General features: G+C 42.0%; 1 protein-coding gene across 28 annotated transcripts in view; it reads right to left on the bottom strand.

The window, feature by feature from the left end:
* The window catches only part of LOC102936124 (BTG3 associated nuclear protein), a 420,839-nt gene that overhangs the window by 332,177 nt on the left and 66,752 nt on the right, over nucleotides 1–21,910 (bottom strand). For all 28 annotated transcript variants that reach the window (XM_037877649.2, XM_037877637.2, XM_043526268.1 and 25 more), the window contains one exon: nucleotides 964–1,086. In XM_037877649.2, the coding sequence (XP_037733577.1) occupies nucleotides 964–1,086 (123 nt within the window). The remainder of the gene's footprint in view (nucleotides 1–963; nucleotides 1,087–21,910) is intronic.

Genomic DNA, 21,910 nt, shown 5'->3' with positions numbered 1-21,910 from the left:
CAGTTAAGCAGCTTTAAATAAAATGTATATTCTATTAATTGTATGGCATGAATGAACAGAAGACATCCCAACTGACTCCATTAGCCTCCAAAAAGAGCTAAGGAAGTTTATAGAAAGAGACATGTCCTTATACAGATGTCAGAAATTTTAAAAATAACCCCAGCTTTCTAAAATAAATTTCCGTGTGTTAACGTTATACAAATTGCATGAAAAAGCTACACATACTGATTCACAAATAAATTAAATGCATTAGAAGATGAAAACCTTTTGTAAGTGTCAATATTTGTTTAAAAGTAAGTGCTGTTTGGCTTGCTTTATAGGTACTATCTAATGTTAATTACACAGAAGGTAGTTTGCTGTTTAAGTCTATCTGAAAATGTTATCAACAAAATGTCTATACACAACATGTAACCAATAAGTATAAAGAAACTTCTTTACATAACTGTTAAATTAGCATGGCTTGTTACTTCAAACAGTTTTCAATACAAAGCCTTTGTTTTCAAGTAATTAGTTCAAATCAAGCCTTGGCCAGAACAGAAGTGATAACTACAGATGGCCACTGAATGTCCTTTAGTTAATGAGTTGGTAGGTCTCAGTACAGTTCAAAGAGGACAAGAGTCCACATCGCGAAACCCATCACAATGGGCCCCCTTCTTGGAAAGCTCAGCATGGACGCCAAGGACTCAGTGGGCCAAAGAGACTGAATTAACCCTTCCCCCTCAGAAATGCTCCCTCCACATCAAGGTTGAGGCACTGCGCTGTACCTGTTCTATTGATAGATGACTTTGCTATGCAGGGCTGTCAATCTGGCCCTTTTCACTACTTTGTGAATATTTTTTCCACAGGTTCAGTTGCCTAGGATGTTCTTATTTTGCACTTGTAATTACAGTAGACAGACCCCTATTGGCTTTCCTGTAAGAAATGATGAAGTGTAGGGGAAGGATTTCAATTGTTGCTACTAACTTGCTAAGGATATTTTCCAGAGAATCCGCTGTTCTGCTCAATGGCTCTTCCTGCCCAACCATCTTGGCTACTATTGAATTCTGCCGATCATTGTTCAGTATAACTGTAGTCTGTGGGACAACACTGCAAGACAAAAACAGAGAGAAACAGAATGTAAAGAAGCAAACCGTTTTTAATACATTAACCCAGTCTTTGTATTTAAATGAACTCTTACACTAAAACTGAAAGGCTGTTTCTGGGTTTGTTTCTCCCCCACCCCCAACATCACAGCTATTTACTATGTATCAAATACTACAGCTTGTAATCCACATATTTGACATCGATACCGTTCCAAGGGACCGACTGCTTCACTGAAATTATTAACAGTCTGTGACCCCTTCCAGGGTGATAAAGAATTTACCAACTCAAGATAATCAGGAGGAAGTCTGTAAACAAAAGTTACTAAGAGCCCTCAAATTTCTGCTTTGGAGAATTACTACAAGGGTGAAGATTTTGTAAGGTAAACCGGCAACAGTACAATAAAAAGCAACATTTTAATGGAATATTTCCCCCAAAGGAAAAGGAGGGGGAAAGCATTCTGCTGTAAACTGAGCTGATGGGCTTAACCGAGAAGACACCTGATCTTCTAACAAATCTGGTTTTTTTTTAGGACATGGGGGCAGAACAGAGAAAAAGGAAAAGACTCTAATTTTAGTTACTGATGGGACTAGACCATTGTTTGTGTGCACTTAATGTTAAAAAAAAAAACCTGATAAGAATTCCATGATCCAAACAAAAAATGCATAGGGTAAAATTTTGGGTTAATATAAAAATAAAGGTAAAGTAAATAAAATTATTTGGCAGGCAGTTTATTATTTTAATTGGTTTCAGAGATTATCATCATCCTATTATTCTCATGCCATTACAAAATCTTTCAAAAGTATGGGATAGTTTTGGTGTGCAAAACTAAATGTTTTCATTTTACTCAACAGTACACTTAAAACACACACATATTTTCCCCTGCTGGGGTGGCATGGAGAAGACTACATAATTTCTCAATACTGTACGCACTTTTTCTATTGTTTTTATTGGTCAACATCTGAAAAATATTACTGATATTTATTCATTTTTCTTAACTTTAGTCTGACATATATTACAATCACACAAAAGAAATAACCTGAGCAATCCGATAATAGCAGTATTCTATCTATTTCAGCTCTAACATACTGTATGTGTGTGTGTATATGTATGTCTCCATATGCATGTGATGTCACCCCTTTCATGACTGGCCTACAGAGACGATAAGCCACATACTACAAGAACTAACAGTAAATTAAGGGAGTTGTTCTTTATCTCCATGATGGAACTCTGTATTTATGAGCTAAAAGAACAGCATTCTAGCCCTACTGCCAAAGGATGTGTGTGTAATCTATGTATAATTGTATCTGTTGCCCATAACAAATGGGATTCATTATAGATTGACAACCATCTGTTGGATCTGAAGCCCTGTGAACCTCACATACTCTGGAGGGGGTTTAATCGAACTGTGAACAAGTACAGAATGTACTGGAACTTGTATGTGCCAACCCCAAACATTTAAAATGAGTCAGGTCTCAAAAGATCACAAGACTGGCCTAAAATCATGAGATTGTTTTAAATAATGCATTTGAAATTCTTTTAATTTGCTTTCTGGGTTCTGAGTGTTTATGGTGCACTCAAGTCACATTTTCAAGCATTTCTCCTTGACTATGTAATTAGAATATTTTTTTATCTAACAAAGCTCAGATTCTCATGTAATCTCTTGATTCCAGCAGCTGCAGTTTTAAGAAAGCACTGAATATCATAAGACTCTCAATAAAATCATGAACGTTAGCAATACTAGAGCCCTGCTCTACCCACTCCTTCCCATTGCTTCCGGTCTCTGTTCCCTTCCTCTCCCATCTTTTATATGTACTACATGGTTATATTTTGAAGTTTATAAGAACAGATTGAGACTCTTTCAAGACATTTTATTTTTCTTTTAGACATTGTTCTTTTTATCATCACTTCCCCCATTTTCAATAAATTTTGAATGCATGTTTAAAAGTGTCACTTACCAAGGCTTAATTTTTAATGGATACGCTGAATAATTAATTGCAGCTATAGAGATAAATGCAGTAAAATTAAGCTTCTATTTATGAAGTCCTCAGGCTTTCTTCCCACCACCCCAAAGTCTTAGAACTCAGAATTGATCTAAAATGGGAAAAACCCATTTTTAAAAAAAATAACTAATTCATTTTTAAGAGCATTTTAAAGTGTGCCTGATGGCATTTAGTTAACATAAGCCAACTTAAAAATGAACAGAGCAGAAACACCCTGATATAAGCCATTAACATTGGATTTAAGAGCCACATAGTGTTTTGGCTCCTCAGTGAATTTTGCTTTGTCAATACACTGCAGTTTTTTGTTTGCCCCACCTTTTCTGCAATAGCACCACAGCTTGCTCACTGTTGCTTTATTCAGTGTTTCTGTATGAGGCCAAATTCATCCCCTGTAAAAGCCCATGAAATCAGTGGGCTTACACTAGGGATGATTTTGGCCAAATGGGTCAAATGGAATATAAGCAGTGAGGTGAAAGCACGGTGATTCAGATTTTAAGCCACTATACTCCTTGTATGGCCTCTAAACATGCTTTTGTTGAAAAAGTGCTGTATATCTCGGTGCACACACAGACTTATACAGACACCATGTACAATTACCATGATTAACCTTATAAACAAGAAGCTGCCAAATTGTGTCTATTATGTTATCCTTTAGGAACAAAATAGCTATTCTGCTTCAACAATTGCTGGGGACAATAGTCTCTCTGGGAAGGAAACTGTGTCACAGCAAAACCAAAACCAAACAAAAAAAGCTAGAAAGAGGCTCTATCTGCAAGCACTTAACCCAGGGTTAATAATCCAGACACAGATTTATTAACCCTTTGGAACTGGCTAATTTAGCAGTGTGGGGAGGCTACATCTGGTTTCAGAATAACAGTAGGCAGCTCCCCATCTAGTGCCAGGAAATACTGGTGGTAGATACAGAACATGGAAACAGGAACCTTTCATCTACTAGTTCAAAGACACTGGTATTACTCATTGAATTTGACATGGATCCTAAATATGAAGGAGTTTACAATTCTTAATGCATTCTACCATTCCTGAGGAGCGGAGCTGTTGAGGGCAATCCATGTCCAGAGGATGAGGCCGTCCTTTAGGTAACCTGGTTCCTGTCCATTCAGAACCTCAAAAATAACTTGATCGAGATCTTAAATTTAGATCAGTATCCTACAGGGCAGCCACCAGAGTGGCTGATGGGCTCTTGGCAATGCATGTTGCTGAAGTAGGCTGCTGTACTTTATACCAGATGAAGTTTATTCTGGGCTGATGTTTTCAAGCCCAAGCAATTACCTATTTGGGAGATAAAGGAGTTTATGATTTAGGCCACTTTACCAATCTGCAAGCATAATGATTTTTTAAAGAGACAACAGTTACACACCAGTGCCTCAATCCTGCAAGTTGCTCTACACCGGAGGCCCCCTTGCATGGAGTTTCACTGAAATCCATGGGACACTACACAGGCACAAGAGTGTGCCTTCATAGATCGGTTTGTGGAATCAAGCCCCTTTACAAACACTCCTCCATCCTCCCAGATGCTATCGCTTTTTTATTAAAATAAACAAATCACAATACCACAGCATACTGAACAGCTATCTACAGAACCATTCTCAACGAGGATTCAATTCTGCACTTGCAAGAGGGAAAAAAAAATGAAAAATCTAGAAGAGAACAGGACCTTCAGATCAAGGTTTTCAGGGACAACATGAAGAAGTCTGCACAATACCTACAAAACTACCAACAAGCTCTACACCAGGTCAAAAGATTGAAAAAAATGGGTTTGTTTAGTCTGGAGAAGAGAAGATTGAGAAGGGACATGATAACAATTTTTATGTACATAAAATGTTATTACAAGGAGAAGGGAGAAATATTGTTCTCTTTAACCTCTGAGGATAGGACAAGGAGCAATGAGTGTAAATTGCAGCAAGGGCAGTTTAGGTTGGACATTAGGAAAAACTTCCTGTCAGGGTGGTTAAGCACTGGAATAAATTGCCTAGGGAAGTTCTGGAATCTCCATCATTGGAGATTTTTAAGAGCAGGTTAGACAAACATCTGTCAGAGAGGGTCTAGATAATACTTATTCCTGCCTTGGATGCAGGGAACTGGACTAGAAGACCTCATGAGGTCCCTTCCAGTCCTACAATTCTATGAAAATCCTGGGCACAGCCAGCCACAGGAGATCTGAAAGAGGAAAATTTTATTATAAGGTTCTTTGTAATTTCTTCTTGCTCCCTCTCATCTCTAGGTAGTCCTCTTTAAATTGTTCCTCTTCCATAGTTAAGAAGGAAGCAGAATAAACAGACTAAATATTCAGTGCAGAAACTGACAGAGCTTTTCAGAAGCTACAAATTCATCAATGAAGACAAATAATAATGTGACGTTTATTCCTGTGTTAATACAGAAAGATCAACTAGCAATAGGAAGAATGAGACAACTCTTCCTATCAATGCTGCCAGCATATACACTTCTGGGGACAGATTAGGGAGTTGAGGGAGTATGGAAAAAAAATACTCATAGCTATTTTTGGGTGCTCTGAATACAATAAAAATGTCCTTCAAAAAAAAAAAATACATTGTCTGTAGGTAAATACATATTTATGGATTGGGGAAAAAAACCAAAACAATTTACCAAGTCAACAATCCATGACACCTCCCAACAAAATATTATTTATATAAGTAATGAACATGAAAATTAATGATTTTCAAGTAATATAATTATTTTCAAATATTTATATTTTAGTCTCTGACTTTAAAAAAAGAACACACACACAAAAGAACTTTGTACACTTTGCAAAGGAAGGTTCCTGCCAAAGGTAATTCTTAACTCGGAAAATGTATGACTCATATCCATCAGTCTCAGCTGTTGTTTTTTCTTGGATAATCACCTTTCAGTCATACAGAATGCAGACAATAAAAGAAGATAACTTTTGGTACCCCCAAAACCAATGTTTCTCCCCTTCCCAGATTAGTTTTCTAATTAGGAGAGAAAAATAAAACAGTAGGAACCAACTGACATTTCGTCTCCCATAAGGTACAAGATCAAAAGTTTCTCCAGATGGACGGAAATGAGTTACGGAAAAACTGAGACAGGAACATTTCAGACACGCAGTTTCTCTTCTTGCATCCTTAGACACACTTATATAGACTGATGAGATATTTATAGCACAACTCCAACTGGTAAGGAAAGTAGGATGGGCGGAGGGGGACTTACAGAGCCTCACGTTTTGACAGACTCTTTGAGCCTACTCTGCATGTACAATCCCACATATGCATGCACAAATCAGAGAACTGCACCCACAAGCAGACAAATAAGTAAGGTACAAGAAAACATTTTTAAAATTTAACTTTCTTTATCCACATCTTTTTTCTTTCGCTGGTACCCGAGTGCATCTTTAAGAAGAATATCTGTTCTTATAGATCTTTTCACTTCTTCTGATCAGCAGATTACTGGGTTTTTTTTATCTTGGTCAACATTGCTTTCATTCACAGGGTCCTTCTACTCTAGGCTGATCTTTGTGACAGGAATTGTAGGTGCACCTGAGATTTCCCAACTACCAGTGAGTGGGGAAATCCCTGACTTGGGGATTTGCATTACTGTATGGATGGATGCAAAGCAATGAACAAATTCAATTCTTTTTTTTAAAATCTGGTCCCGAAAGTCCCAGAGAGGAAAGATCATGAGAATGAATGCATCATGCACCAAGGTAAAGGAAAATATCAGGCTGATGTCTAGAAGATGAGGTATCAAAAGCTCCATATGGACAGACATTCAATAACTGATTCTTGTCATTTACATCTCTCATCCCCCGGCCACACCTGACTGTCATCCAGAACTATAATTTTATTCATAAAATGTAACAAGGGTTCAGTCACTGAAAATTATCTTTGGGTCCCTAGCATCTGGAGTATCACAGAATGCCGGACTTTATAAAGAGCATTTATGATTAGGTTCTTTACAGACAGAGGCCAAAGTACACCAGCCATCATCCCAGAGCGACTTATGTATTTAACAGATTTATGAAGGTGTAGGCAATTGATAGTACAAAAAGGTAAATAAAAAAACAGCATGTATTAAAACATAATGTAACATTTTAAGCATTCTGATATTTTCAGCTCAAATATATAAGTCAGAACCAGAGATTTTCCAAATTACAAAAGACATTTATGCAGAGTTTATGTACAAAGGCCGGTGTTACCTTTGAACTGGCTGACAAACACACAGAGATGATTTACTGGTTTCAAGACAAATTTCACCAACCAATGAGGAAAACTGTTTAAACAAAGTCTGTTGTGGTTTATTGTTCTCTGAGGGATGCCATTTAACACGCTGTCATGGTAACCACTGTAACCAATCATAAATGAAAATTTCAAAACGGTAACCTACTAAGCCATAGTAAGATAATTGTGCAAGGGACCCAAGGATTCTACTACCACCACCAAAAAAAAGGCTGGTTACTTAATGGAGTTTAAAATACCCATGTGTCGATAACTATAACTGTCACACATTTTCTTTATTACTCCTGTTATTTTTAACACAACTGAAGTGCTTTGAAAATTAAATTTACAGCAATATGTGGTCTCCAAAGAACCCTTTGGCCTCAGCTCTTGAGTGGTGATATAGAGAAACAGAAAAAAAAACAGTAGCTCTGGACAGTGTTACAATTGACAGAGGCAGAGTGTAAGAAAACTGGGCTATTTTAAAACAATCAGAAATTGTATTAACTCCTTTAACTATTAACATTCTACTGTTATGTACAGTCAGGTAAAGGGTACAAAAATAGAATAATATATACCACTAACTTGTAACTTAACGTTAACAAAACCTGTTTTTATATATATAAATGTAAAAATTAAAGTAACTAAATCTTTGACCCAAACATAAAAAAAAAAATGTATGGCCGTTAACCATCCCCTGAGCCTTAAATTTCTGAGTTATGACCAGGTAATGCAGCCCATTGAAGATCATATGCCACTAGGGATCAGAAAGGTTGATCTCATCCTCACCAGCTTTCCCACTAAGGAAGAGGTATACATAATTCTTCATAGGAAAGGAGTTGGCCAGACTTACCTGGATTACAGATCAAGAGTACAGAATGGTATACTGGCTCCTGGTACTGGAATAGGAAATATATGATAAGAAGAGTGGAGGACACTGCAGAATGAAGGTAGACTTCCAAAAATTACAGTCCATATGGAAACAAAAAAGGCAAGAAAAGGAAGACAGGATAAGAGGGCAAATTTACAAACATATTCAGGTGCCTAAAGATACAGATAGCAGGTTAGGCACTTTTATGAATCCCACTAGGCACCTATGCTAAATGCTTTTGTAAATCTGGCCAAGATCAAGGATAACTTTGGGAATCTGGCAACTGGAGTGAAACAAGGACAGTGAAGAGGAACTTCTTTGATTCACTGAGTGAGAGAAAAGAACGACTGACAAGAGAGACCAGCATAGAGGAGCACTCTAGGTTCACAGAATATTGGACTACCTTTGAGAAAGAAGATGTGTTTATATTTGCTAGTCTCCACCTAAAAATAGTATAGTTTTTATTGTGGTAGCACAGAATCATAGAAATGTAGGGCTGGAAGGAACCTCAAGAGGTCATCTAGTCCAACCCTCTGCACTGAGAACCAAGTACACCTACACCATCTCTGACAGGTGTTTGTCTAACATGTTAAAATCATCCAATGATAGGGATTCCACAACATCCCGTGGAAGCCTATTCTAATGCTCAACTATCCTTATAGTTAGAAAGCTTTTCCTGATATCTAACCTAAATCTCTCTTGCTACATATTAAGCCCATTACTTCTTGTCCTACCTTCAGTGGACATGGAGAACAATTGTTTGCAGAGTTGTTATATCCTGGGCCCAAACACAGCTATGAGAGAGACAAGGTGGATGAGGTAATATCTTTTATTGGAACAACTTCTGTGGGTGAAAGAGACACGCTTTCAAGCTGTTCAAAGACCTAAAGAAAAGCTCCGTGTAGCTCAAAAGCTTGTCTCTTTCACCAAGAGAAGTTGCTCCTATAAAAGATATTCCCTCACCCATCTTGTCTCTCTCATGGAGAACAATTGAGAACCATCTTCTTTGTAACAGCCCTTATCATATTTTGAGGTCCCTCCTCAGTCTACTTTTCTCAAAACTAGACATGCCCAGTTTTTTTAACCTTTTCTCATTTTGAATCTATAGCTATGAGCCCAACATATAACAAAAAGGCAGTTCCTGCGTCAAAGAGCTTCACGTGCAAGGAGTACAACAAACAGCAAGAACTAAAAGTGATCTGATGGGCATGCCACAAACCTATCAGCTGATTCACATAACCAAAATATCAACATAGATGCATATCATTTGCACAAGTAAAAAAAGTGAAGAAGCAAAACGGTGGCTACACATTTTAGATTTCAAAAGTAACTGCAGTGTCAGACAGATACAACTAAACAGAATGTGATAGCAAAATTATTCAGGTAAAGAAACAAGGAATGAAACCGAAGCGGCAACACAGAACATATAAGTTATCATTCATCAAGTGTGTAGAAGAGAGAAAATGAAAAATTCCTGCACCAATTCTCAAGGTATCTTGAAATTACAGTTTACAATATTCATGGGAGACTTTAACTACCCAGACTTCTCCTGGGCAAAAAATACAGCCATGGTTCTAAGTAATGCAGACTTTATTATCTAAAAAGGACATACGCCTATCAAGGGACAAATTATCTTGGGTACTAATACTCACATAAATTTGATTACATCTGTGCTTATTTTTCAAAATTATCCACAGATTTCCAGTGTCTCAGTGAATGGTATTGCATTAACTGGACAATTTTTATTCCTGTCATGCCATTAATATCCTCAATTTGAGGGCTTTTTAGCCAACATCTCTGTTATCGTCAGAGGGAGCCATTGTATTCAGAAAAACACCAAGGAGAGAAGAAATAAGAAAAGTCAACAGTTGCACAACCTGAGCCCACTACATCCAGAGTGTAATTTTAAATATGTTCCTTCAAAACTGTTTAATGAGGCTTCTCTGGATTAAGGTAATACACAAAAGGCCCAATGAATACTGTACTTGCTTTAAACATTATGTTCACATTGGTATATATTTTTATATATTCTATTTTTAGAAGAATATTTTTACTCCTAGATCAAAGATTTGTGTAAAGCGTCAATACTACTTAGTGACTCATTAGTATAATTACATGCCAGGCGGTTTTAATGTCTGCTGCACAGCTCACCATGCAACTGACTTACCCAGGGAAAAACAATTTTATACAGTATTCTTTGAAGGAAAGCACCAGGAAAAGTACAGCAATTGAAGACAGAGTGTGAGAATGAAGACGGAATAACAAATATGTGCAGTATTTAGAAAGACAATTTAACCACATAAGTCCCGGATATTATTATAGGAAGGTACCTTATTTTTCATATTTAACCATGAAGGTATGCACGCACACACACGCACACCTACCTACCTCTTAAGGTACTCAGTTTCAAAACAAAAATAACTTTTTAGAGAAGTTATGTGCAGTTTTCCTGTCAGTTTCTCATACTTCACCCTTCAGTATGGAACAAAGAGAATGGGATAAAGATGTATGAAAACGCACAGTGCTACAGAAAGGAAAAAGTCTATTTGGAAAGTCTTTCAGATTCCAAATAATCTGTGTTTTACATTTGGTAGTGTATCATTAAAATGGCATCAGCTGCCAACTAAAGCATATGGCACTACACCAATCTCTTGTACAGACCTTGCTGAAGTTGTCCTGTCTGATCCTATTCATTAAAGTTCTGAATCCACTTCTCCCAAAGAAATTAAATGAAATCCACCAAAGACACCGTCTTTGGCCATATTACTTCTTCCTTTTTTTTAAGAAACCTAAACTTTAAATATTACTTTAATTAAATTAGGAGATCAGACCATTCGTTTTCTGGCAGATATTTGTAATGGGTGACATATGTTATAGACACCTTACTCTGGTGTAATTCATAATTTGCACATTTATTTACAACTTGGACATTATGCACCTAATGCCCGCCAAAGAGGGATGAAAGTTAATCCCCTTCAGTCATGATTTGGTAACATGATCTCTTCTGATTCACTTTTTTTATGGTACCTTAGTTGCAAGTACCCTGATTTATACGATGAATTTCAAGGAAGGTTGCTTTTAAAAATTGGTTCTTAACCTGATTCTGCATTTTCATAAAGATGTTTGGCAATACATTCTAAACTCCCAATGATGGAAGCTCAAATTAATACATAAGGCTTTTCTGCCCCCTTCTGTTTATTATAAACTTAATATATTATAGCCCAATCAATACCCAGTGTATAACATATGCTCCCAAGATATGGCTGTATTGCTTTCAAATGTATATCACAATTTTTAGGGCTACATTATAATATTATCTTGAATAGTCACTCTTCTTCACTTTAGAAATACTCAAGGAAGCAATTTCTATTGATGATTTTACATAACAGGGATTGCAGCCACTATTCTAAATAGTTTATATTGTTGAGATAAAAATTACATTAACTAGGCTGAACAACTTCCTCCTTCTATTTACTTGGACAGAGGAAGAAACAAATTAATAAATGAAGGGGATTGTCTTGAACTATTCTCCCAAGTCAGTCACATCTAACATCTGGCTAATGTAAGTGTTTAAATTCATGACTTGTTAACATTCACAGAATCCAATAATTGATGGGGGTACTAGGATTTACCCACAAATCCTCTGATCCAATCCTGTGCTTTTGTTTTTTAATCCAAGTATTTTGTATCTCTACCAGGGTGGATAAAAATCCATCATTTTTTTTTAAATAAAAAAATTGGATTTTTTTTTATTTAAATCGGGTTTTTTTTAATAAAATGCTTTTGAGGAAAAAACCTATCTAAAGATAGTTTTAATTAAGATACATTATAGCTCAAAGATATCTCATGATGGAATAGGGATTATAAATTCTAATTCTACAGTATGAGACACTATATTCATGTAATTTTTAGGAAAAGTTTTATAAATGAGTTCCAATAGTTCATGGATTAGGGACCCAATCTTATGGGGTTCCACAGGCTTCTGTATAGATTATTTAGGTTAATCTTTCTATCTACCCAGTGGGACTCAGTGCTCAGTCTAGAAGATCCCATCAGAGATGCTTAGTTTTGCAGGTCTCGAACTGTGGATTTGTGTCTTCTGAGATAACATGCCTGTTAACAGCAAAAATGTTTTTAAATAAATAAATAATATATAGAAGTGAGAAACAACAGACCTCAACTCTATTATCCCTCTGCAAATCTGTGTACAGAGTGTCAATCCCTTTCCTCTCTCTAAAAGTGCAAAGTTTCAAAAAGTTCAATGAACAGAAGATTGTTGGGGGCAGAATAGATCTGGACAAGGAGAAGAAGTCTGGAGATAAATGTGAGAAGCGAGGGAGACATGCTTGATTTGTTAAAATATTATATGTTTGCTGTTGAAGAAAAAAATCCAGAATACATAACATTGTTGTTTTAGTTAAATAAAACAATTTAAATGTCTGTCTGGCGATGTTCTCCTCCTAATACAGCGTGGCAAGAAAATCCTCCAAATATTAATGATTAACCTGTTGAACTGGAGATAGTTCACCTCCCAATGACTTCATAAATATCTGCTTCAATTACCTGTGGTAAATGAAATAACCAAATAATCATCCATTATTGATATAGCTGTAAAACTAATCTGAAAAGTTTTCAAAATAAATCACTGTTTAAAAATGCATAGTGTGTACCTTCTAAAAATGAAATCTACATCTATCTTTATCTGAGCTGTGAAGAATATGTATTAAGGTTGTAAGAACCAACAAGAATGCACTTTTATGCAGAAAACCATGATTAAATCGAGCCTTCCTGAGTAGTGACTTAAATCAAATGCACCCTGATCTCTACGCTTCTACTGTATGTTCTTAGAAATCAGTCACACTACCAAACCTTTATTAATGAAAGCTGGAGGCATTTATTCTTGATTTTCATCCTCAGGCCACTTATAACCAAACTAGATTCATTTCTGAGAGGTCAAGATCAACTGTTTGTGTGTTTGTGTTCAGCACTCTGTTGTTTCTTGGTGCACTATTATAAATATCTGTGTGTTGCATTATAAAACAGACCTTTGCACTTCTGTAAATTCCTTTATTTATCGTTAAGATTATTTTCTCAGATTTCTTTTTCCTTTAAAAAATAATAAAATCAGTCTAAGTCTAAAGCTTGCAGAGATTTTATTAAGTCTGGTTTATGTTAAGTTCATGTTACTGAAAAGTTTCACTGGACAGTATTAAATTTGATTAAAAAAATTAAAGTAATATCTTCTTTTAAAAAGTAGGTTTTTTGTTTTATACCTGATTAAAAGTCAAGCCCAAAATAAAAAATGTCAACTCCAATCTGTTCTTAGTTTTTAATCTTTCAAATGCTTGAAGCCATCATTAATAAACTGCCACCTGAATCATCCAACAACCATTCACAATATTTCATTAGAAACCATTTAACTAATAGCAATTGGCTTAGGAAATGTGAATCAACCCAGGTCAGATCTCAGTCAGGTCTTCTTCTCAAAATGTTTTGACAGATGCATTCAGCAACATATTTGTATAAATTATTGTATTCCTCTCTTAAATGCAGATGAAAATTTTGTTATTAAGTGATAGGTTTCAGAGTAGCAGCCGTGTTAGTCCGTATTCGCAAAAAGAAAAGGAGTACTTGTGGCACCTTAGAGACTAACCAATTTATTTGAGCATAAGCTTTCGTGAGCTACAGTTCACTTCATTGGATGCATCCGATGAAGTGAGCTGTAGCTCACGAAAGCTTATGCTCAAATAAATTTGTTAGTCTTTAAGGTGCCACAAGTACTCCTTTTCTTTTTGTTATTAAGTGGTTATTTTAATTGACCTTGTGAAACTCAACACTAAACATTTACATTGGAAGTTATATGTTTTCCTGGACTTGTGATATCCTGACACCTAATTACCTCATACTTGGCTCCTTAACATCTTAGTGCAACAATAGAAGAAAAGACAGTTACCTTTTCCATAACTGGTGTTCTTCAAGATGTGTTGCTCATGTCCATTCCATATTAGGTGTGTGTGCTCATCACATGCACCGGTGCCGGAAGTTTTTCCCTTAGCAGTATCCGTAGGGGACCGGCTCTGGCGCCCTCTGGAGTGGTGCCCGCATGATGCGGTATAAGGGGCGCCGCCAGCTCCCCCGCCCTCTGTTCCTTCTTGCCGGAAACTCCGAGAGTGGGGAAGGAGGGCAGGTCAGGGAATGGACATGAGCAACATATCTCCAAGTGCTTGCTCATGTCCATTCCATATTAGCTGACTCCCAAGCAGTACCCCTGGAGGCAGATAGGAGTTCACAGACGTGTAGATTGCAACACAGCTCAGCTGAACCCAGCATCGTCTCTGGCCCGCTGAGCGATGGCATAATGAGTGGTAAACGTGTGGACAGAGGACCACTTCGTGGCTCTACAGATGTCCTGGATAGGGGTATGCACCAAGAAGGCTGCCGAGGATGCCTGAGCTCTAGTAAAGTAGGCTCTGACAATCAGCAGCTGCAGGACCCCCACGAGATCGTAACATGTCCATATGCAAGAGGTGAACAAGTTGGAAATACTCTGTGAGGACACCGGAAGGCCCTTCATCCTATCCACTGTGGCAATGAAGAGTTACGGAAAGACTTGGTACACTCTACGTAAAAAGCCAAGCCCCTTCGGACGTCCAGGGCATGCAGCCGCTTCTCTTCACTCGTCTTGTGCAGCTTAGGACAGAACACTGAGAAGAAGATGTTCTGGTTCATATGGAAAGTAGACACCACCTTCTGCGGAAGGCCAGGTGAGGCCTCAGCTGGACCTTGTCTTTGTAAAATACCATGTACGGCAGTTCTGAGATCAAGGCTTTAATCTCAGAGACTCCCCTCACTGATGTCACCACCACCAGGACAGCAACCTTCCATGACGGGTGGGAAAGGGAGCAGGAGCCTAGCGGCTCAAAAGGCAGGCCTGTGAGCCTGGAGAGGACCAAGTTAAGATGCCACTGTGGGACGGGGTCCATACCTGCGAGAAGAGTCTCTCGAGGCCTCTCAAGAATCTGACCGTCATATAAGAAAACACCGTCTGCCCCTGGATCAGTAGGTGAAAAGTGGAGATGGCTGCAAGATGTTCTAATGGAAGAGTGTGCCAGACCATGGTTCCTCAAATGAAGCAGGTAGTCTAGGATAGACTGTATGGAAGAGCGCGAGGGAGAGATGCAATGCACGAACGTCCAGCAGGAAAACCTTAACCAGACTGACTTACCGGGCCAAGTGAACGAGACCTTCCTGCTTCCCAGGAGGACCTGCTGGACCTCATCTGAGAAGCTCCGCTCCTCCAGGTTCAGCCAAGCAGCATCCATGCCAAGAGGTGGAGGGACACGAGGTTGGGGTGCAGGAGCTGCCCGTGGTCCTGTGACAGCAGGTCCGGTCGGTTGGGCAGGGGCCAGGGAGGGGCCACTGCCAGGCTCATGAACGTGCCGAGCCAGTGCTGGCAAGGCCATGCCAGTGCTGGCAAGGCCATGCCAGGGCGATCACGATAACCTATGCCTGGTCTCTCTTGATCTTTGCTAGGACCCTGCTGATGAGAGGAATCAGAGGGAACGCATACATCAAGTTCCCTGACCAAGACAGGAGATAGGCATCGGAAAGGGAGTCCTTGCCCAGGCCTTGCCGTGAACAATCCTCTGGCATTTCCTGTTTAGCCTGGTGGCGAAAAGGTCAACATGGGGAGGTCCCCGCTTCTGGAAGATCATTCAGGCTACGTCCGGGTGGAGCGACCACTTGTGGTGAGCGAAGTCCCAGCTGAGCTGATCCGCTAGCTTGTTCTCGATGACAAGCTTCCAGATGGACTTTGTGGCTGATGCAGAAGTCCCAGAGACAGAGTGCCTCTTGGCAGAGAGTCGATGAATGTGCTCCCCCCTTGCCTGCTGATGTAGAACATCGAGGCCGTGTTGTCCATCAGGACTTTCACCACCTTGACCGACAGGTGAGGTAGGAAGACTCCGTATGTCAAGCAGATCGCCCTGAGTTCTTTGACATTTATGTGTATCATCATCTCCTCCGGGGACCGTATGCCCTGGGTCTGGAGGTCGCCGAGGTGCGCACCCCAGCCGAAGTCCAAGGCATCCGGTACCAACTCAATGGAGTGATGGGGGGGAAGGGGTGTCGAACGGAACCCCCTCTAGGACCGTCATGCAATCTGTCCACCATCGCAGTACCTTCGGGGGAATAGTAACGACCTTGTCCAGCTGATCTCTGGACTGGGAATAGACTGTTGCCAGCCATTGCTGCAGGGGCCACATCCAGAGCCTGGCATGGCAGACAACGTATGTGCATTCTGCCATGTGAACCAGCAGGTGCTGGGAAACCTTGGCTGTAGTTAGGGGGAAAGCGGAGACTTCCACTTTCATTGAGGTCCATCAATGTCTGAAACCCTTCTAGCAGCAGGAATGCTCTGGCACAGGTCAAGTTGAGCACTGCTCCGATGAACTCTATCCTTTGCACCGGAACTAACAGACTTTTTGTTGTTCACCAGTAGGCCCAGGAAGCGGCATGTGGCTTGCAGCACCGCGACATCCTCTTGGACCTGAGACCTGGAGTTGCCCTTGACTCGCCACTCATCGAGGTACGGGTAGATCTGAATATCCTGATACCTGAGGTAAGCAGCCACCATCGACATGCTCTTGGTAAACACTCTGGGTGCTGTCGCAAGGCCAAACGGGAGGACCGCAAACTGATAGTGGTGGGGGCCCACCATAAACCGGAGGAAGCGTCTGTGACCTTGAAAGATCACTATGTGGAAGTATGTGTCCTTCAAGTCGAGGGCGGCATACCAGTCTCCCAGATCCAGGGAGGGGATGATAGAAGCCAAGGAGACCATGCAGAACTTTAGCTTCTTTAGATACCTGTTGAGGTCCCTGAGGTCCAGGATGGGCCACAGACCACCCTTGGCCTTTGGGATTAAGTAGTACCGGGAATAGAACCCCTTGTTCCTGTACTGGAGAGGAACTTCTTCCACCGCACCCAATTGCAGCAACCCCTTTACCTCCTGTGCAAGGAGACTCTTGTGAGAAGGGTCCCTGAAGAGGGATGGGAAAGGGGGGTGGGAAGGGTGGGTAGAAGTAAACTGTAGGGTATAACCCTCTATCACAGTATTGAGGACCCAGCAGTCTGAAGTTATAGATGTCCATGCAGGGAAGAAAAAAGAAAAGAAAAGGTAGTTGGAGAACAGCGGGAGAGACGGATCCAGAGTAAAGTCTGGTAGGTCGCCCTCAAGCACACCCTCAAAACGCTTGCTTGCCCCCCTGTTTATTGCGGGTCAAGCCCAACTGGGCAGAGAGAGGAGGCAGGTATCTCAGCCGGCGCTTGTAGCCCCTATTCTTCTTTTGGCGGGGGGGGGGGGGCCCTTGGCAGGGTTGACTCCTTTGTCCCTGAGATTGCTGTGGTTTGAACCACTTACGGGCTGGACTGGGAACGTACAGCCCCAGAGTTTACAGGGTAGTGCGGGAATCCTTAAGGCCATGCAGTTTACTGTCCTTCTGCTTTGCAAATAGGGCCTGGCCATCGAAGGGGAGGTCTTGTATCAATTGCTGAGCCTCTGTTGACAGACCCGAGAGGAGCAACCAGGACGCCCTTCGCATGGAGATGGCCAAGGCCATGGTGTGAGCCGTGGAGCCTGCTGTGTCCAGGGCTGCTGGGAGGGTCGCTCTTGCTGCAGCCGTGCCCTCTTCAAGAATCGCCCGGAATTCCTTCTTGGACCCTTCAGGCAGTGAGACCTTGAATTTGGCCATAGACTGCCACATATTGTAGTCATAGCGGCCAAGGAGGGCTTGGTGTTGGTCACTCTCCACTGAAGGCTGGAAGACAAATACATTTTTCACCCAAACAGATCCAATCTCTTCGAGTCTTTCTTCTTGGGCGTGGCCCCGGGTTGACCCTGCTTCTCCCTCTGGTTAATGGCCTCAACTACGAGGGAGTTTGGGGCTGGACGAGTATAGAGATACTCATGGCCTTTAGCTGGCACAAAATTTTTGCACTCACGCCTTTTTGAGATGAGTAGTAGCAAGGAGGGGGTTTTCCATAGGGCATTAATTATTTTCGATACCCCCTCGTGTAGGGGTTAAGCTACTCTAGCAGGTGCCATGGAGCAAAGAACGTCGAACAGTGAGTCCGACGACTGCCTGGAGCCCCAGGTTAGAGGCAACCCTCTTCAAAAGCTCCTGATGAGCCTTGGCGTCATCTTGCACAATTGGGTGAGGGGGACCCATAATCGGTTTATCCGGCAAAGAGGTGGATGAAGCCAGCGCCGAGGAATCCACCACATCCCCTGGTGGTCCAACTGGCTGCTCCCCTAGGTCTTCCCAGGTGGGGCCTCCACCTCCGGAGGAGGGCAGGATGCTGCAGCCGATGGCTTATCTGAGGCCCCCTCCACTGACCGGGTGGCCTCGGAAGGCTGGGTGAACCCCCAAGGATTCCAGGGGTACCACACTGCCGGCCATTGGCCCAGAGGCCACGGGGTCAGGTGCGGTGCCAATGAGGTCGACAATACCACTGGTGCTGGGGCCTGTCCTGCTACCAGGGACTCCTGATCAGCACCAGAGTCATAAGCAGAGTGAACGCTGCAGAGTGACCATAACCAGCTGGCCTGGTGGCCCTCCTCAGTGCAGTGCCGGCCGCTGTGCCTCGACGCCAATCTGTCCGATTGGGACGAGTTCCTCCTGCAGAACCCTGGGGATCTTCGGCATTCAGCAGATCTGCGTCGATAGACCAGCAATCTATGCCTCACACTGCTTGACCTGTACCGAGATCTAGAGGGGGACCAGGAGTCAGAGCGGGCCAATCTTCAGTAAAATCTCCCCAATTGAGGGGATTCGCGTCTCAGCGACAGGTGCCAGCAGGAGGGTGAGCGGTGATCCCATTCCGCCGATCGGTCACAGGACCGGTGCCAAGTTTCTCCGTCGACCCCCCGCAGTGTAGACCCCGCGGGTAACTCGACCTAAGCTACGTTATTCACGTAGCTGGAGTTGCATAGCGTAGGTCGACTTACCGCGGTAGTTTAGACATAGCCTGAGTCTGAGCATACAAGCTCTAATGGATTCAGCCATGGAGTTTCCTTGTCGTGAGGTGGACAGACTCTAGATTGGGATGTTGGAGGCAGCCATGGTCCTGCAGCATCAAGGCCAGGACCAGGGGCCGAGTCATAGGCGTGTCTGACAGGTCTAGAAGCGTTGTGAACCAGTGCTGACATGGCCATGCTGATGCTATCAAGATTATTGATGCTCCCTCTCATCGGACCTTCAGCAGGAACTTGTGAATGAGCAGGAAGGGCAGGAATGCATACAGCAGGTGCCCCTTCCAAGGGAGAAGAAAGGCATCTCTGAGCAAGCCCAGGCTATGATTCAGGAAGGAACAGAACTGTTGACACTTCCTGTTGCACCGTGTCGTGAACAGGTCTATCTGGGAAATCTCCACCTTTGGAAGATGTTGATTGCGACATCTGGGTGGAGGGACCACTCGTAGCCATGAAAGGACCTGTTGAGGTGACTGGCCAGTTCGTTCTGCAAGCCCGGAAGGTACAATTCCTCCAAATGTATGGAGTGGACAATGCAGAAGTCCCAAAGCTTGAGGGCTTCCTGACACAGGAGAGAGGAGTAAGCACACTCTGTCTGTTTATATAGAACACTGCTATGGTATTGTCCATCAATACCAATACACATCTGCCCTGTAGATAAGTTCGAAACGTCTGGCAAGCAAGGCGAACCACATGTAGCTCCCTGACATTGATGTGCAGCAAAAGGTCTGCCTGGGACCAGAGACCTTGGGTCCTGAGTCTTCCTAGGTGTGGCCCCCATCCTATCGCTGACACATCTGTGACTAGGGACAGTGATGGTTGACACCTGGAGAAGGGTATTCCCACACATACTGCTTGTGCGTCAAGCCGCCACCGGAGGGACTGGAGGAGTGAGTGTGACCAATTTGTCTAGGTGGTCTCAGTTTGGTCTGTACACCTAGCTAGCCAAGACGGAAGGGCACGGAGTCACAGCCTGCCATGCTGGACCACATATATGCAAGTAGCCATATGTCTGAGCAGTTTCAGGCAGTTTCACACTGTAGTAGTGGGGAATCTTCTGAGAAATCTCTATGATGGCACCCATGGTGAGGAAGCGAGCTTCTGGGAGGAATGGAGTCTAGGAGAGCTCCGATGAACTCTATCCTCTGTGTGGGAGTTATGGTTGACTTTTCCATGTTCAGAATGAGGCCAAGTCTGTAGAATGTCATCCGCACCAGGCTCATGTGGTCCTCCAACTGGGCCCGGGAGCGACCCTTGATTAGCCAGTCGTCTAGATACGGAAATACTTGCACTTGCCACTTCCGCAGGAAGGCTGCCATGACCGCTATGCACTTGGTGAACACACGAGGAGCTGCCGAGAGGCCAAAGGGGAGGACTGTGAAGTAACAGTGGGTGTTGTTGACCACACTCCGCACTGAAGTTCTGGGCCTGGGGTCGGACGTCGCCTGTGCCGGCTGGGGACGAAGGGCTGATTCCATGAGGAATAGTTTCAGCCTAAAGTCCCTTTCCTTCTTGGTCCTGGGTCAGAAGTCTCTGCAGATCTTACACTTATCCGTTTGATGAGCTTCCCTCAAGCACTTCAGACAGGAGTCGTATGGGTCTCCCTTTGGCATAGGCTTCAGATAGGACCCGCATGGTCTGAAACCCTGAGACCAAGGCATGCCCCGGTCCCCGGGAGGGGAAACGTGGGGCGGAACACCCCAACCGAAACTTGTCTAAACTAACTAAGACTATTTGAACTAACACACTAAGATTTTTAACTATTTACGGGTAAGGAGAAAAAGTCCACTATGGGATCACTGGCTGTTAGCAAGAGAGGAGCTGCTCAAATTACCTACCATCACTGGTGGCAAAAGGAACTGAAGAGGCGAAGGGTCAGCAGGGACCTACATACATCGCCATGAAGGAGCAACTCCAGAGGACTCCATAGCCAACCGGACAGATACCACTGGGGAAAAACCTTCCGGTGACTGTGCATGTGGCGTGCATACACCTAGTTGGAATCAACATGAGCAATCCCTTGAGGAAGTGCAATCTACACTAATGATAAAACACACAGCATTTCAGTATTTGTTCAACAATTCATAACACAAAAACTAAGTCTGAATTTATGAAGACTTCATATACCTAAAATAAAGGAAATGGAAAAGGTTAAATTCAGAAGTACCTGTATCCAGCTCTAATATTCAGAATCAGGATCTAACTCTAGTTTAGGAGAGTGCTTCTGTGCATCTTAAACTAGCACGAATGATAAAATATCAACAACCAAACAGAAGAATTGGTCTAAAAGGTTTTCAGTGCAGAATTGTGCTGCATCTAAGTACAAAGAATGATACAGGTCCACCTCGTCTGGAGCATGAATACACACACGTGACACACAGCGTGGCTTGGCCAGCAAGGTAGGTAATCCACATAAATCAGTAACTCCAAGATCCACCAAAGGAAGAATCAACATCAAACTTTTCATACATGTCTCTGAAGTGTTCGTGTGACAAATGAGGAAGTTTACTAACTAGACCAAGAATTCATTCAGACTGAATCCAAGAGAAACTAAAATTCTACTATTCTGGGTGACATGGATATGGGGAAAGATACACAACTCGACTACTCTCAGCACTCCAGTCTTTGATTTGTTAACCAGCTTCAAAAAGACTAAATTAAAATAGTCCTTCCTTACATTCCAACAGCACTGTCAAATATGCAATCACCTTCC

This window comes from Chelonia mydas, chromosome 12 (assembly GCF_015237465.2).
Source record: "Chelonia mydas isolate rCheMyd1 chromosome 12, rCheMyd1.pri.v2, whole genome shotgun sequence".
Classification (NCBI taxonomy): Eukaryota; Metazoa; Chordata; order Testudines; family Cheloniidae; genus Chelonia; species Chelonia mydas.
The sequence above is the reverse complement of the archived record's forward strand: the minus strand, read 5'-3'. Positions and strand labels throughout refer to the sequence as shown.